Below are 18,060 nucleotides of genomic sequence, written 5' to 3' on the forward strand. Positions count from 1 at the left end.
GCTGCCCAACGCATGCTCACTCTGGCCAGCCTGGTCTTTAATACAGAGCTGAGCCCTGCAGATCTCAGCATGGTGGGTGGAACGAGCTGCAGTGCTGCACACCGGGATCTGCAGTCTCGGCATATCTCTGATCTGCATTAACTAATTGGGGTGAGGGCTGTGATCTACTCCATTTTACAAACGGTGCATCTTATAAAACTCTCTGGCCCTGCTCCACAGTCAAGCAAATGATGGGCATGCAATTCCTGAAAGGACTGTTCGCAAAAATCACTATCTGAATGAAGCAAAATGACCCCAGCAATTTATCTGGCCTGGGTTTCCAAAATGCTTCTTTCTGTTCCATCAACTACAATCTCTCATCGCTCTCCCCTGGAACATGAATTTAAAAGACAGTAAGAAACTGAATTCTACACTGTTAAATACAAGCTCCTGAGTCTGAAAAGATGAACCCAGCTCCCAGCTTTTGTGTGTGTGTGTGTGTGTGTGTGCGCGTGTGCGCGTGCGTGTGTGTGTGTGTGTGTGTGTGCGCGGGAGAGGAGGAAGGAAGGTGGGAAGTTCCCAAGATCTGTCAGGCTATATAAGGAGATGCTCTGCAGCTCTGAAGTCAGACAGGCACAAGAGCACAGAGCAGCTGCTATTATTTTAATGAATACCACATTACACTATGCACATGTGGCTGACTTACGCTGCTGCTGCCCAGGCCCAAGCACAACACGCAGCAACTGGCTAGTGAGACCCCGTCTACCCACAAATGTTGTACCAATTTAACAAAACCGCTAGAGCAGAGGTTCCCAAACTTTTTCTTATTGCGTACCCCCTTCCAGACTTACGAGCGGCCTGCATAACCCTACCAGCATACGCTTTAAATTTTAACCCCTTCAATGCCAATTATTATTATAATGAAAATTAAATCTGCCACTACAGAATTTCTCCCATGTATCTCCCAGAGATGTCTTGCATAGCCCCAGGGGTCTGCAGACCACAGTTTGGGAACCGCTGTGTTACAGTGATACAACCCTCACCTGCCCCTCTATGGCATCTGCAGCTATCTTATTCATAGATGTTAGGGTCGGAAGGGACCTCAATAGATCATCGAGTCCGACCCCCTGCATAAGCAGGAAAGAGTGCTGGGTCTAGATGACCCCAGCTAGATACTCGTCTAACCTCCTCTTGAAGACCCCCAGGGTAGGGGAGAGCACCACCTCCCTTGGGAGCCCGTTCCAGACCTTGGCCACTCGAACTGTGAAGAAGTTCTTCCTAATGTCCAGTCTAAATCTGCTCTCTGCTAGCTTGTGGCCATTGTTTCTTGTAACCCCCGGGGGCGCCTTGGTGAATAAATCCTCACCAATTCCCTTCTGTGCCCCTGTGATGAACTTATAGGCAGCCACAAGGTCGCCTCTCAACCTTCTCTTGCGGAGGCTGAAAAGGTCCAGTTTCTCTAGTCTCTCCTCATAGGGCTTGGTCTGCAGGCCCTTGACCATACGAGTTGCCCTTCGCTGTACCCTCTCCAGGTTATCCGCATCCTTCTTGAAGTGTGGCGCCCAGAATTGCATGCAGTACTCCAACTGCAGTCTGACCAGCGCCCTATAGAGGGGAAGTATCACCTCCCTGGACCAATTTGTCATGCATCTGCTGATGCACGATAAAGTGCCATTGGCTTTTCTGATGGCTTCGTCACACTGCCGGCTCATGTTCAACTTGGAGTCCACTAGGACTCCAAGATCCCTTTCCACCTCCGTGCCACCCAGCAGATATTTTTATATCTTGATATAAAAATCTATACATCAAGATACCTTATTTCTGTACAGGTACAAGGAATGTGTATATTGATGTAACTCCATCCACGCTAGGGCCCACACCCATATACTGACAGCGATAGATAAATGCCACCTCTCATCAGCATAGCTATACTGGTGCTGATGCTGTGTGTAGAGATCTAGGTGTTGCATCGGTGAAATGTGCCACTGTGACTTCTATATTCAATAGACTTAAGCGGTGCCTGTGCTGGTTCTCTGCATGCAGGTGATTTTCTGCATATGAAGAGGTGATTTTACTGTTTAACAGGCTCCTTTCTTCTTGTGACTGTCCTCACTGCCACAGCTCCCCACCCCAAGGAGAGGGGGTTACAAAGCCCTGAACAGTGAGGTTCAGTGCACCAGGCTGTAGAAAATATGTAGTGACTGGGTAACCATTACGTCGTTCCCAGCACAACACAAAACATGCTTGCATTTGGTATGAATGAAAAAAAAAAAAAAGATAAGATACATGACATCCCACCTTTGGCCCAGTCTTCTCCATGTAACCTTCCTTCAGATAGTTCCTGGAGAGCTTTGGCACCAACTAGAAAGGTCAGAATAAGAAAGGGAAAAGTGCAACATTAGTGAATATTCAATGGCTGGAGGCACGTGCCACACACGCAGGCGTTTGCTCAGTCACGTCACTGCTCCCAGTTATTATTTCAGTGGGGGCTTATCAGATAAAACCATAAGAGAGCATGCTGCCACCAGACCCACAGGGAGGCTGCTTTAGAGCAGCGGTCTCATGGCAGTGACTGCATTCGTTCCTATTCCTCCCTCACCTTTACCTGAAGAGCAAGGGGCAAGATTTTCAAAATGGGGTCTCAGGATAGGCTCTTAAGGCCATAGTGGAGTGCCTAACTTCCAAATGTGCTGGGAACACATAGCCCTTGAAGAGTTTAATGAGACTATTGGGTTCTCAAGTGCCTAAATGTGGACTTCACAGATTAACCCATGACCCCTAGCTTTGAACTTTTAGACAAGAGCCTACGCCTGCACCCATGAAAGGCAGTGCCAAGACTCCTGCTGACTTCACACGCAGCAGACTCAGACTTGAAGCCAGGGATTCCCATCCAGGAGCCCATCCTGGGCTCCCTGACACCCGCAGGGAGTGGATAAGTCCCATCTACATCCCATCATACCTTGTTAGCTCTTCCTTCCCCTTCTTCTTTACCCTTTTGGAGTGACCCCTGTGTATTTCAGGTGGGAGGCAGCTCTGCATAAGCCCAGACAGAAGGTTTCGCAGTCACGGCCAGTCCTTGGATCAGGCCATGACAACATGCCCCAAGGAAGCCTCAATGCCTCTACAATATTTTTAATGGCAATAAGGTGCATCCATTAGGACGGTCCGGATATGGGCCCTCTTGCTGCATGCCCTGCTTCTTCTTGCACATACAATAAGACTGCACCCACAGTTTACCAGGCAGCTCTTGAACACCTAACCTGTGCAGTTCTTCTTTCAAAGCCTTCAGCTTGGCTAGAAAAGGAACAAAGCACTCCAATCAGCCCAGCTTGCTGATTAAGTGTGCCAGAGATATTGCTGACAGGCCCAAATCATGAAATCCTGAGGCCAAACCCTTCTTCCATTGTGCTGGGTGGCAAAAGCCTCCTGACTTTTGCTCCCTGCAGGAGATTATGACTTTTCATCTGAACGGGAGTTTGGGCTGAGTAAACCTGAGGCCATAAAGCTTATAAACCCTTACATCAAAAGGGAGCCCCACAAACATCAGCAGACTTACTAAAGCGAATAAGGACTGGTCTGCCCGGGGGTATGGTAGGGACGTGGTCTTGATTGCTCACTTGAGGAACTGGGCTCAGATTCATAGTTGAACCCCTGCTACATGAGGTATTAGCCAGCAATGTCAGCTGTCTTCTCCAGGGCTTGAACCAGCCACATTACAGATAGACAGCCCCTATCCTCCCACCTGCCTTGAAGCACTGCTGCTACTCTGGAGATCTGCAGACTCGCCCCGCACACAGATAGTCCTGCTAATAATTGGTTGGGCCTGTGATATTTTTAACGATGCTTGGTGCAGACGAGCTGTGAGATGGTTTCAGGTGCCTTTGCAAGGCTCTTTAAAAAGCAAAGTGAGACTTGCCAGCACACAGAGCTGACAGGGCTGATGAAACACTTCTCCTCTTCCCCACCCCCTGCTGCTTTTTTTTTTAAAAACACATTATTAATGGCAAAGCTTTCAGAGTGATCTTCCTGCACTGTGTCGTTCTGTCTAACAAAAGCCTTGAATCAAACATATAAAAAGCAACCTGTGCACATACAGCCAGTTGGCTGCCATCTAGACTATCCCCATCTTAGCCTGGCAGCCAGCTGCTTCGAGTGAGCCTGTCTCTGGAGCAGAAAGACCCTGCAGCACCTTGGGCTTCATCTGGGTCATGATGCGTCGCAGCAGGTTTTAGTGTCCTGGGCAGCAAAGCACGTTATGTTATCGCCTTCCTGGTGGGGCACTGCCTTTCCCCCAACGCACCAGGGCTCAGGCCCGCTTAGGGCATTTTAAAGGGCTTGAAAGGCATGGCCGTAATTCTTGCATACATACATCTGAATATCTGTTGCACCTATTTTCTGAGGGTCTTAGTCCTGTTCTCATTTCGCTTTAGGCCTCTTTTGTGCCTCTCTGGCAGTGGAAAGGAGTCTTGGAGCGAGTAACACCCACTGTTCAAGCCATTAGTATAAATAAGAAGACTGTCCACAGAGATTTCCACGGGCTTGAAAATATGAGGCCGGGTTTGGCACTCCGAGGTCATAAATCCAGTATTGCAAAATTCTGTGCAGTTCCCAGCATCATCAAGTAATATTTTTTTTTAATAGGCAGGGAAAATGCTGTTAGTTTATCTGCTTATGCATCACCAATGATGGTAGGAAACAGATTTCTACTATCAATCGTAATGCTAAGAGCTGGGCAAATATATTTTGTTTAGGCTTGTGAATTTTCCTAAGCATTTTGTATAGGTGAATAGAAAGCCAGTATTAAAAGAATCACAGTGCTTTGAGATGGGAAAGAAGTGTCAGACAAGGGCTTCACTGTACTGCAATTACACTGTAATTTTGCTCTGATTATGCTTTTAGTGCCTATAATTACCAGCAATTAATATAACTGTTAGTTATTACAATGTGAATAATGTAACTGCATTTTAATATACATTCTGATATACCCTGTACGGGCATGAAACCAAGGAGATAAGAGTGATTAATTAACTTGTCAATTAAATAAATTAGTGGGAATTACAGCTATCAACACACACACAGACACACACGCTAACCAGTATAATGACACAGTAATAGAAGTGTAACTACAATATAATCCACTTGTAATAGAAATCTAACTCATTTTTGATATTATAGTCTATACTATAGTGTGGCTGTACCTGCACAGTATAGCTAGACTATCTCTTCCAGCTCCCAGACAAAGCAGATATAGGCTTGCAATACAGGCTGTATCAAATTGTAACCTGATACTTGATCTAAGCCAACAAGAGGCAGAGATCAAAAGATCAGGCTTTCTCTTCCAAACTCTGCCTCTATTTTATAGTACTGTAGCAGCCACGTTGTACAAAGAGGCTCTGGCTCACACGGATAATCATGTAGGGATTAAGATGTGTGTGCATGCATGTACATTCATTTGAACACCCATGCGTACACACACACAGACACAAACACACACACACCAGTTTCTGTGGGTAGATGTAGTTAGCACCTGGTGCACCTGGGCTCCAAATCCCAGTGCAATAATTTAACACAGTAATTGTAAGGCAGACTCTGAAGGGCCGCGTACTCTCCAGACTTTCCAGCTTGTTAACGAGATGCTAAAAATGACTAGGGAAAAAAAACCAACAGGAAAACTCACATCAACATCGCTAGCTCCAGGGAACGCCACTTGTAAGTAATGAAAACGTGCTGCACGGATGGCATTGAACCAATCCACTATTTCCTAACAACGGAAAAGAGAAGCTGGAGTCAGTAAATATGCAGTCAACTGGCAATGATGCTACGATTTGTCCCTTCCACCATTTTGTTGCAAGCAACACAGCCCAGCTGAGCTCTGGCTCTGAAAGGGGGGGCCAGACAAGAGCAGAGGTTAGACTTTACGAGTACACTTGAGCTTCATTGAATACTGGGTCATGATGAGTCGCAGCGGGTGTCTACCAGCCTCGCTGAAATGGGGTGGGCAGAAATACACATCCAAAGTCAAGGACGTGCTCAAGGGTTCAGCTGAACTGAGACCTAGAGGTAAAAAAATCATTAGATCAACATTTAGCAAGTCATTCAGATCCACAGCTGGCATTTGCTCCCCAGTATTACATTCATTTCCAAGTTCTGTTTCCAATATGCCAAAAGAAGCTGCTTTCACCTCCTTCCTTTGCTCACCCGCAGCAATCGGTGCAAGAGACCAGGTCTGTCATAAATACCATTACAACCACAGGGCAGGTTGGTGGCACTGGCCCAGGCCATGCCTTGTATCACACAACATCGGCAGGAGTCCCTCTGTGGCAACGATGAGCAGCACATGCTCTCCTAATGAGAATATCTAATGCTTAACTAGTCCTTCTCACTGGCAGAGCACCTTAAGGTGGAGATTGGTAGCCCTCGCCCTACCTTACACACAGTCAAATCAGAGAGTGGGAGAGGCCCAATGGCACATGGCAGACCACTGACAGATCCAGGAACAAAACCCAAATCTCCCAAGTCACAGTCTGCCGCTCTTCACTTTCTTCCCGGCTAGTCCAGCAGCCGGAGAGTCCGAGAGAATTAACAGGCATATCCCTGTTCAGGATCCTTAATATAAAACCTCCTTTTTATGCAGTGCAACAAAGCCCCGTCTCTTCTCCACCCTCTGCAATACTACCCTAGTGATGAGCACTGGACAACACAGGCAGCATTGCACGGGACTGGACCATATGGGCTTTGCTATAGACATATTTGAGGTCGATCCATCCAAAAGACACCATAAAAGAAGCTTATGCAACATTCAGGTTGAGGAAGAGTATTTCATTAGCTCTTTAGTGACACGCAACAGCTTTCACGCAACATAACTGAGAGGAGTCCCATTTCTCAGTATAAGATTTCTACTGGGTTTACATAATCTTGTATGGTATCAATCATAACGCCCCAGTTCCTGGCCAGCTGCATGATCCCTCAGGGGCTGACCTTCTCTACCGTTGTCAGATAAGCTGAAGGAAAGAAGGGGAACGATGTGGAAAGATGATTTGTTTCTGGTGCAATCTATATTCCTGGTGCTGCCACCAGTCATTTTAAGTTTCATTCAGAAATGTTACATTAATTTAGAGCAAATTACCTGCATCAGTGCACTTTCAAATACTGGATTACAGTTCAAAGGTACAGACAAATTGAAAGCCTTCTGGAAGGGATATGAAACAGCTGTCTGCAGCTCCACGAGTCTCCACAAGGTTTTGAAATATCTGCATGTCATTAAGATGTGAAGACTTCATTACTGCAACATCTGGGACACTTTAAATAAGCCAGGCTTCAGCCTAAAATAAACGCCTCGAATTTTTTCGGGTGGAGGTCACTTTAGCATAAAAAAGGAATCTATCAAACCTATCAAACCAGAAGTCAGCATCTAGGGATGATACACTTCTCTGTGCTTTAGGACCAAGTTGTGGAGGCTGCTGGAGGTGCTTTAATTAGCACACTCAAGCAGACTCAATTAATTGAGTCTGCCCCGATGTGCTGTAGTTACAGCGCAATGGCGCAGCCTCCCCACATGTCTACAGGCACCTCTGGTCTTGTATTTGGAATAGCTAAAGAGGTCCAGCCTCCCAAGGTGTGGGGAGCACTATCAGGAAGAGTAACAGGCAGCAAGGCCTGAGCTAGTGATGAACAAAATGAGTTGGAAGTTATGAGAAACAAGGATTATCATACAGATCCAGACTAAGTAACTAAAAATAATGCGACCTAATGGCTCATCATTTTTTTGTATATAAGGTCAAGGTTGAAGGCTGCCTCCCTAGTCCCCCTACGTCCTGGTGTTTCCTCCCTATAAAGAAAGGAATCGACAGGAACGTCCACTTGAGCCTAATGGCTTCAGATGCCGTGTAGTGCTTCATTCCTGCCTTGAACCTGAACAGCCATACTTTGTGATTCTAGCCTCACGTTCATGCCCTTCCAATGTGCCGTCCTACCCCACAGCAACTCTGAAGCTATTAAACCATGAGCTTTCAGCCAATGCTTCTTACACTAGCCTAAGGCAGGAGCAACTCCATGGATGTTCATGGAATTGGACCAGAGTCAGACAAGACACCAGCAGGTCCTCAGAAGAAGCACAGAAACCAGCCTCCTGCAGGGAGCTTATCCTTTACAAAATCTGTTAATAAAACACTAAATCTTTTCCTCATCTGAGTTCCCCTACAGGCTTCTTCTCTCTGCAGGCATCTTTCAGCTCCTGGAGGCAGGATCACCCCTGTTTTGCATGCTCCACAAGCCCAAGTGGATCGTCAGCATTGAACAAATCATAAACAGTCATGATAGCCATTACATCTTTCCCGAGAAAGCTTCTGGAATAAAATCGTTGTCAGGGACCTGGCTGACAAGGACTCGAGTGATGCCTTGCCATGCTGAACCAACATCTAACTCCATCGCACAGGACTCAGTGTGTCTTGTCACTGCGATCACAAGTAGAAGGGGCAAGAGGGGGGACTTTTAGGAGTGACTCTGCTGGAGCAGCTCATCACGATTCAGAAACACTCTGCACCATTCATTGTGATCGAGTCCCTTGCTGTGATGAGCAATGAACTGCAAGGTGCTAGAATAGGGAGGCCACGGAGGGTTGAGTCAGAGCACTAGGCTAAAGAAATACAGCTCTACAAATAAATCACTGTATTTGAAGCAATCAGAAGGTACACAGATGCCATCAAGCAACACTTCCTGCCTGGAGCAAGACCTGCCCCTTTTCAGTGGGGAGCAGCAATTGCTTTCTTGTATTTCTTTTCTTAGATCAGAAGAGGGGAAAAAAAAAAAGAATTAGAATAACAGAAACTCCTCATTCGACTGATTAACCTGACCTGACATGCTAATTAGTGCCTACAAGGAGAGTCAGAGCTAAATGGAAACCCTGTTCAGACTCACTGCTGCACAGGATGGAGGCAAACGTGTTCTTCAGCATTGCCTCTCCCTGAATCTGTACAGCTCAGGAGAGCTCATTTTTTCTCCAGTTCAATCAGTGGGATGTTGTTTTCTAGCAGTGTTACTGGCCTGTTTTGTCTGAGGATGAGTCAAGGAATAAATCTACCTTGAGGCCTTTCAGCAGAGAAAGAGGGAGAGAGAGCACAAAAAGTGAGAAAGGGTTTAAGTGATGAGCTGATCCTTCTCCAGCAGGTGTGGCTGGTGCTAGGAAGCCCTGCTGGGCCTGTCCAGCTGCGACTGCTCCCAGCACGCTATCCAGACAGGCAGTCACTGCTTAATGTAATGCACTGCCAAAGGAGGAAGGCAGCTTGACGCTAAAGGAATGTAAATCCGGAAACATGACAGCTTCAATTCAATGGCCACTTCTGGGCTGGCCTTATGATCCAGTGGGAAGCTGCATCGTGAAAATAAGGCTGTGAAAATATGGCTCCTTGGTACAGCCCTGCTCTCTGGATCCAACTGCTGTGGTGGAAGTCCTGCTCTTTGGCTCCGGCAGTGGGATCCAAGTGCTGGATCCCATGCACTGCTGGGTCTGGAAACAAACCGGTTGCTGTTCCCAGGTCTCTCAAGCATGCTCCCTACGCCTGACACCCTTCTCAAGCACAGAAGGGTCCTGCTGTCTAACTACTTAGGCTTTGGAAATAGTGCCATAGCCTTCTGCATTGCCTTAGATACTCCCTGCAAGAACTACATGGCTGTCAGAGCCCTGGGCTCTACATATGGAGCAGTAAAGCAAGGACATGCAGACTTAAGGGAATTTCTTAAACACACACACTTTACTCCTAGGGAACACAAGCAAGGTAGAGATGAAAAGAGCTCCTGAGCTCAGTCCCCTTCAGTCTGATCCCACCACCTGTTGTGACTCCTGGATTAGACTCAAATCCTTAGAGGAAGCAAGGTCCCCCCGGTGCCTCTTTTCCTTCTGGGTTTCTCCTTCCTCTGGGTTGGAGAAGCTAGGCTTTTGAAATACTCCCTCTCCACCTTTCATCGAGAGGTCAAACACTGGAACTGCAATTCTCTCAGTCGTGTGCTTAGCAGGAGTGGGGCTGAGGCTTCCAGGGAAAAAACAATTTCAACTGGCTCCTTCTCCCTCAGTTGAGAAGATATTCACTCTGCTGGCAGCCACCCACTGCTTCACTTGGACAGCACTATTGCATGCAAGGGGCCCTCGATGGCTCTGTCCCAGTTTTCCAGACATAGTTTCCCTACTACATGTCAAGTTCCTGCAGCAAAATGCATGCTTTAATCCAAAGTGCTGGCTACCACTGCAAAGGGCATTTGCAAAACAACTGGATGCAGACACATCTGACGTGCTTACTTACATACTTGGGAAGCCCTAAAAGAATCAGCTTGCTTTTCCCATCTCTCTGCCGCTCGGCCTCTGCCATTTCTGCCCCATACATTTCCTTTCTATTTATTAAAGGAGGATTTTTACTCCCACTATGAGCATGGTTTTAGGGTCTGGAAGCCCATGGGCAGGAAGAAAACATATATAGCAACATTCCCTATCTCAGAGACCAACGCTGTCCACAGTTGCTCTGAAAGCTGCCAGGAGCCCACGGGCCTGTGACCAGATAGGGTGCCTACTGGCTAATGGGCTTGCTTGCTGTTTTAACTGGCTCTGTGGAGCACTCCTGTCACCGGGGACCTGCCACCGCCCGTTGGGGTATCTGTGAGCTCTCACCTTGCCGTCTTCGTGGTAGACAAAGATGTTCCTTGTGCTGTTGTCCTTCAAGTAAGTGATTTGCAGTCCATGTGGGTTCCCTATTTTTGCAGGCTGGAAAGTCGCATTTAAATGCTCAATCTTCATAATTGCTTTGGGTTCTTTTGCCTGGAAAACACAGCTGAGTGAGTAAATGTCTGAGAAGCAGCAGAGCCTTCCAAACCCTAGCACAGTTCAATCCTTATAAAGGCCGTTTGCCAAAATGACTCCCAGCCCCCAAACTGCCTGGTGATAACGTAGCAAACTTCTCCACAGCTCGCGATTAATGTTTCCTCCTGGGAGCTTGGGCACATGTTTTGCTGTTCTGGAAAATACAGCAGAGTTGGTGTAATATTATTTTTTTTTAAAAGGAGACGGGAAAATTTCAGTGCCAGAAGAAGGATGATGAGGCCAGTTCACAAGACAAGACGAGGTGCTACAGAAACAGACTTCAGGCAGGCATCCTTTCTTTTGCAAGAACCCCTTCTCCGAGACCCTCTTCAATCACCCTCCTGACTTCAGATCCCAACTGGTCTCTTCACCTATCCAGCAAGCAGCCTGTATTTTTGTCTGGCCAAGCAATATTCAAACACCCTCCCCCCAAAAAACCTGTGTTAAGCCAGCCAAAAAGTACAGGCCATTAACCAAACAGGCCTGGATGTTTTCAGCATCCCAAGCATCTGGGACCAATTCATCCTTACCCTCAAAGAATTGAACATTATTCCCTTGCAAAGAACAATGAAACCCTTGTTGCTATGCTGCTTGTTTCTACAGACAGGTCACCCATCCTCTTTACACGCACTTTGGACCAGGCCTAGTCTGTGCCTTAAGGGAGCAATGAAATAACCTGAAGCAGCATCTTGTCCACTCCCCCTAGGACAGGGGTTGGCAACCTTTTTGGCTGGAGCGCCCACAACACCCCGACCTCCACCTATGCCTTGGCTTGGTGTGCCAGAGGCAAGAGAGCTACGAGGGACCAGATCCTTATTGCTGGCAGTGCTGCGCACGTGCCTCTGGGCAGATGGCAGGAGACAGGCCAGGGTTTTGCTGCCCCAGACCCTTCCTCACCATGCACTGCGAGGCACATGTGCATGGACCGCTGCCGTGGAGCTGGTGTCCGGGCTCTGGAGCCTGGCACAGCTGTTCACAGCCTGCCCATCTCCTGCTGCAGCTGCCCAGAGCCTGGGCTGGCTATGTCAGGCAGCCAGGAGGCTGCAAACAGCCGCCCCAGGCTCCACAGCCCCGGTACCGACTCTATGGTGGCGGCTGTGTGCATGCCTCTGGCTGCACAAGCAGGAAGGGGTTTGGGCCAACACAGCCCTGGTTCCTGTCCTGCTGTCCATCCCAAGGTGCACATGCAGCTGCCACCACCATGAACTCAGGTCGGGGAACGCAGTGCAGCAGTATGCAGCCTCCTGGCTGCCTGCCACAGCCAGCCCAGGCTCTGGGCAGATGCAGCAGAGGCAGGCAGGCTGCAAACAGCTGGGCTGGACTCCGCAGCACCCAGCACCAGCTCTGTGGCAGCAACAGCTTCATGTGTGCTTCCGAGGGGACAGCAGAGATGGGGCCAGGGTTGCACTGCCTTCAGGTCCATTCCCGGCCACGTGTTGGAGTTGTGTGTGCAGCCACCGCAGCCACAGAGCCGGTGCCGGGGCTGCGGAGTGCAGCGTGGCTGTTTGTAGCCTTCCAGTTGCAGCTGGCCGGGGCTCTGGGCAGCAGTTGCCTGCCATCGAGCCAAGGCTGCTTGCAGCCTCCTGGCTGCCTGCTGCGAGCAGCCTGGGCTCCATGGTGTGCTGAGGAAAATGTGGTGTGCTGAGGAACATGGCCTTGTGCACCATGCTCTGGCATGCGTGTCAGCAGTTGCCAATCCCTGACCTAGAATCAGAAAGTACAAAAACTTGTTCCCAGTGCCTCTAGGGGGAAAAAGCCAAAGCTTCAGCTCTCCGTGGCCTGTCTAGGATACAACTAAAAGGTAGCATAAGGCTTCAAGATCCAAGACTGTGCTCGACAACTCTGCAACTCTGGCTATGGAAGTCTCTGCAGTAAATGTAAAGCTCATCCACGTGCGAGATGGAGTCTTCTTGTGAGGCGGCCGTTCTCAGGGGACAAGATGAACCCTCCAGGGAGCTAGGGATCACTACAAATCCAAGTGCCTGCCACGCCAGGTGCCAGCCACATTGCTCTGGCCTGCCTGCTTGAACAAAACGCATATGGCAACATGTGCGTATGTGCGTGGGGCAGGGGGTGTGCGGGGTGGGGGAGGGCCCAAGCAGCCCCTGGCTGGCTGGAGCTCTGCCAGCCTGCAAAGGAAAAGCCACGGCTTCCTGCGTTTTTCCATTTTTTAATTTTGTTCATGACTCTTTCATATATTCTTGTGACCCATTTTTGGGTTGCGACCCATGGGTTGAAAAATGCTACCTTAGGCCACTTATACTCCTAATAGACAGAAGAGAATCTGGCCCAGAGCAGACATGTATATAGATAGCATCATGGCAAGGCCAGGCAAAGAGAGCGGTAACAAATCAGCTCCTTTACCCAACTGACTGGAGCTCAAGAAGCATCAGACATTCACAAGGACAGCCAGGCTCTGTGGGGTTCAAAGGAAATAAAAAGTCCAGAAAAGCACCTCGGCTTTCTCAGTCATATGAGTGCACGATGACAAAGCTTCCCTCCATTCATCACCCGTGCCATTTTCGTTGAATGGCTTCCTATTTCACTTACAATAGATGAGATCTGCTTCGGAGCAGAAGACAAATATTTCCTAGCTTGACACAGACATAAAAAAACCTGATACATTTTCCTCTCTGACTGTTTGCCATGTTGTTTAATGAACATAGAGCAGCCAAGGACACCGACAGGCACGCGCCACTGCCTGCCCTTCTGGGGTCTTGGACTTTACAACTCCAGGACCACGGTGGTCAGAGGCTTTCAAACATCCCTATAACCACTAGGGCTGTGCGAGGCTTCGGACAGAGCTTCAGATCCGGAAAAGCTTTGGATGCTTTGGGGTGCAAAGCAGCACATCCGGGTCAAAGCACTGCCTTGTTTGGCTTCCCGAAGCGCTTCGGAGCCACCTCGGAGATCTGGCCATAGGGTATAATGGGGAAACAATAAAATATCTATAACGTTGTTGTTTTTTGTCCGATGTGGATGAAATTTTCAGAGGTGGTAGACTCTGCAGAGAGGATGAATCTTGCCAATTTTCAAGAAGATCGGTGCAGGGGTTTGGGGGGGAACCATACCCCAAATTCTTGAAAACAGGATGCGTTTCAATACGGACAAGTGCAGGGTGCTGCACTTGGACAGTAGTAACCAGCAGCACACTTATAAGATGGGAAACTCCCTTCTTGAGAGCACGGAGGCTGAAAGGGATCTTGGAGTCATCACTGACTCCAAGATGAACATGGGCCGACAATGCGAGGTCACGGTTGGCAGGGCTAACCGGACCCTATCGTGCATCCACAGGTGCATCTTGAGTAGGGCCAAGGAGGTGGTCCTCCCCCTCTACATGACGCTGGTCAGGCCGCAGCTGGAGTACTGTGTCCAGTTCTGGGCACCCCACTTCAAGAGGGATGTGGACAACATTGAGAGGGTCCAGAGAAGGGCCACCTGCACGATCCGAGGACAGCAGGGCAGACCCTACAATGAGAGGCTACGAGACCTGAACCTGTTCAGCCTTCAGAAGAGAAGACTGAGGGGGGACCTGGTGACCGTCTATAAACTCACTAGGGGGGACCAGAAGGGTTTGGGGGAGACCTTGTTTCCCCTAGCGCCCCCCAGGATAACAAGGAATAACGGCCACAAGTTGTTGGAGAGTAGGTTTAGATTAGACATCTGTAAGAACTACTTCACAGTTAGGGTGACTAGGATCTGGAACCAACTTCCAAGGGAGGTGGTGCTGGCTCCTACCCTGGGGGGCTTTAAGAAGCAGCTCAATGCCTACCTGGCTGGGGTCAACTGAGCCCAGTTTTCCTCCTGCCCAGGCAGGGGGTCGGACTTGAAGATCTACAAGGTCCCTTCCGACCCGACTTCTAGGATTCTATGAAAGCAAAACTCTCGTCACATCTAGGCGTTACAACACAGGGGGGTGTGAAAACTGCAGGGGTGGTAGCTCTTACTGAGGCCACAAAGTCTGCCAAGTTTCAAGAAGATCGGTGCAGGGGTTTGGGGGGAACTGCCCCCCAAGCTGCAGACAAGCAAAACTGGTGCCATGGGTGCTTGCGGGACTGACGGTGTCTGTCCTGGGGCGGGAGGGGGGACACTGCTGCAGGCCTGGCTGCTGAGCTGCTGTGTTCCCAGTTACTGATCAGTCATGATTCACTCAGGGACCAGGGACTGGGGGACCAGCTCAATACACAGGACCTAGCTACTACATAACGACTTAACGAGCATCAATTAGCACTTACAAAACCAGGCTAAGGAGAGGAAAGACCCAATACAGACAATCAACTGCCCCAAGACAGGCACAGTCTTGGCACCAGTTTTGTCTGTCAGCAGCTAGGGGTGCAGGCCCCAGAGCCCCCCTGCACCCATCTCCTCCACAGCTGGCAGGCGTCACAGCAGGGGCCACCATCGCTGCAGCTGTCACCCCGCTGCTCCTTAACACACGCAGTGTCGCCCATGGCACCAGTTTTGCTTGTCCACAGCTTGGGGGACAGTCCCCCCCAAACCCCTGCACCGATCTTCTTGAAACTTGGCAGGCTTTGTGGCCTCAGTGAGAGCCAGCACCCCTGCAGTTTTGACCCCCCTGTGTTGTAACACACAGCTGTGGCATGAGTTTGTCTTTCAAGACTTTGGGGTACAGTTCCCCCCAAACCCCTGCACCGATCTTCTTGAAATTTGGCAGGGTTCATGCTCTCAGCAGAGGCTACCATCCCTGCAAGTTTCATCCAAATCAGACAAAAACCCAACAATGTTATAGAGATTTCATTGATTCCCCATTATACCCTATGGCTGGATCTCTGTGGTGGCTCCAAAGCTTCGGCCGGCTCGAGGCAGAAACCCGGTCCAGAGCTCCGGATCGGATCGAAGCGGCCAGATCCGAAGCCGGATCGGATCGCTGCCGACTCGCACAGGCCTAATAACCACCCGTTCCCGCAGCAGTGTCACGGTGCGTCCTCAGGAGTTCACCGTAGAGAGCTTGTCATTTTTCTTGCTGGAGTCAAGAAAAACACTTGGCTTGCCCTCAAAACCCAAAGGTGAGGAGAGTAGGTCGCTGCAGCGCTCTGTCCAACTGGCTTTTTGCTCCTTGCACAATGGAGGAACAAATGACTCGGGGTTCATCAAACATCAGTGCCGTGGAGAGTGTGTAGTCACAGATGCACCCACACACCCAAACCTCCCGTGACCAGGCACTGGCACCAGATGCTTACATCGTTTTTGTTGAAGTATTTCAGGGCGCCTTCCCGTTCCGATAAGACAAATTTTCTGCTTAGGAACTGCCCGTTGTCGCGCCCTCTCTTCCATAGAAATCCTTCTCTGTAACCTGCAACCAAAAGACACAGCAGAGAATCAAGACCAAAAAGACTTCAAGGAAGGGCAGAGCTGAACACGTGAACATCTGCCTGATTTCTCCCAGACACAAAGCAGACAGGCCATGACGTGGCCTTTCCCGTCAGATCTTCCTGCCTCGCTCTGTTCTCTCTCTCTCTCTCCTGCTTTTGTACCTTGTGCTTCAAAGACAGCTATTCGTGGAGACGGTGAGTTGGCCGGCGGTGTGGGACTCCTGAAAGGTGGAGGGGAAATCTCTGCAGTTTGTTCCAAACATACATGCCCTGCCAGAGCATCTCATCCCAGGGATCCTACTCATTTTTGGAGTCTGAATAAGGGAAGCAGAGCTGATGGTACTAAAGAACCAGGTGGGGATGGGTCCGGATCCCGGGGGATATTTGCCCGTATCATAGAAAACCCCAAGCACGTAGCCCTCTGGCAGTCTGCTCAGACAGGGAAGGTGCAAAACTCTCTGAAATCAATGGAAGTCTTTTTAAATGCTTTTTTTTTTTTACAGGGGAAATAATTTAAATAATTTTTCCATTGACTTCTACAGACTTGGGAGCAGAATTGCAGAGAACTGACTACCTTCTCCCTCCTTGGGTTGTTTCATGCAATTCGGAGACACTCTGGTGAGGCCGCAGAGGAGATTTCACCACGTGAGCTGCCCTGGACCCAGGGAATTTCCCCAGCCCCCCTTTTGCTAGGACGAGATTTGCCCCTTGGAATAGTTTTTGAGATGATTATTAATATTAAAAATCAGAAAAAAGCTGTTTTTAATCCCCACTGCAAATTCCCAGACAGCACAACTATCTGCAGCTAAGCACACTCATGCTCTTTTCCAGTGCCTTCATAGCCAGAATGTGACACTTATCTCAGCACAGATGTGTTAAAGCACTGTCCTTATTCTGCAAAGCATTAAAAAAAACACACCACAAGGCATCTGCAGAACAATCTCTGTAAATATTGACTGAGCTGTTTGATAACGATCTTCAATATAGTTGAGATGTTAATTATAAAAAAAAGCCCCATTGAGATATCTCCCTCTCAATTTCTCTTCTCTGCTCCATTTAGGTTTTGTCATTGACTCTCTATAGATGTGATTTTTAAAGCGAGAAATTAAATGCCTTTTAACTTGTAACTAAATAACTAAGCTCTTTCTTGATATGCAAAGTAGCTGTGGCATCAGCAGGCAGCCCGTCATTTATACGTATGTTATGAAACAGCAATTTATAGAAACTCCTTCTTCAGCCTGCATTTCAGAAACCTCGACTAGTGAGCGTCGTGGTAAATGTCCACTCCCCCACGTAAAATATCCTTAAATCTCAGAAAATAATAGCTTTGTAAGTACGAGCTGCGTAAAAAGCTTCTAGGTGAATGAGAGGTTAATGGCAGGCAATTTTATAAAGGCAACAGAATACGTTACTGCTAAGGTTAAAAACAAAACCCGTAAGTGCTGGTAGAGCTAAATATACCATTGTTTATAGTCCCTACATTAGTACTATTTACTCTGTCTGGATTTATAAAAACTAAAACCAAATGCTTTCCCCAGATCCTGAAGCCGACTCTCTTCGAAGGGTTACCCAAAGCCGTCCATGTTAGGCATAAACAAATGCAACCTTAACCGCTCCGCCGTTACTAATGCTGAATGTTAACTATAGCGCACATCATAAATCTAAAAAAACCCATGAGACCACTGGAATGCAAGGTTGTAAATGGGCTGATAACTTGATACAGATGTAAGCGATAGAAATATTTAAAGCTGTCTGCAGCACTTTCTTTTCCATCCCATATGGGTCAGATATAGTGTGTGTGTGGGGGGGGGGGGGTCATTTAAAAATGCCCGTGCCTCATTCTTCCCCCCACTCCCATCTCCTTGGCTGCTTATACATCTCGACATGTGCTGCCACCCAAGG

The 18,060-nt window shown here is 48.5% G+C and overlaps 1 protein-coding gene across 2 annotated transcripts in view; it reads right to left on the minus strand.

The window, feature by feature from the left end:
* ADAP1 (ArfGAP with dual PH domains 1) overlaps window positions 1-18,060 on the minus strand; it is a 106,657-nt gene that overhangs the window by 9,829 nt on the left and 78,768 nt on the right. The window contains exons 5-8 of one of the 2 annotated variants that reach the window (XM_014610690.3): window positions 16,027-16,139; window positions 10,637-10,783; window positions 5,657-5,740; window positions 2,278-2,340 (exon numbers count right to left, since the gene is read on the minus strand). In XM_014610690.3, coding sequence (XP_014466176.1) covers window positions 2,278-2,340; window positions 5,657-5,740; window positions 10,637-10,783; window positions 16,027-16,139 — 407 coding nt within the window. The remainder of the gene's footprint in view (window positions 1-2,277; window positions 2,341-5,656; window positions 5,741-10,636; window positions 10,784-16,026; window positions 16,140-18,060) is intronic. The other variant, XM_019494787.2, reaches the window with a different exon arrangement.

Source organism: Alligator mississippiensis, chromosome 13 (assembly GCF_030867095.1).
Source record: "Alligator mississippiensis isolate rAllMis1 chromosome 13, rAllMis1, whole genome shotgun sequence".
In the NCBI taxonomy this organism is placed as follows: domain Eukaryota; kingdom Metazoa; phylum Chordata; order Crocodylia; family Alligatoridae; genus Alligator; species Alligator mississippiensis.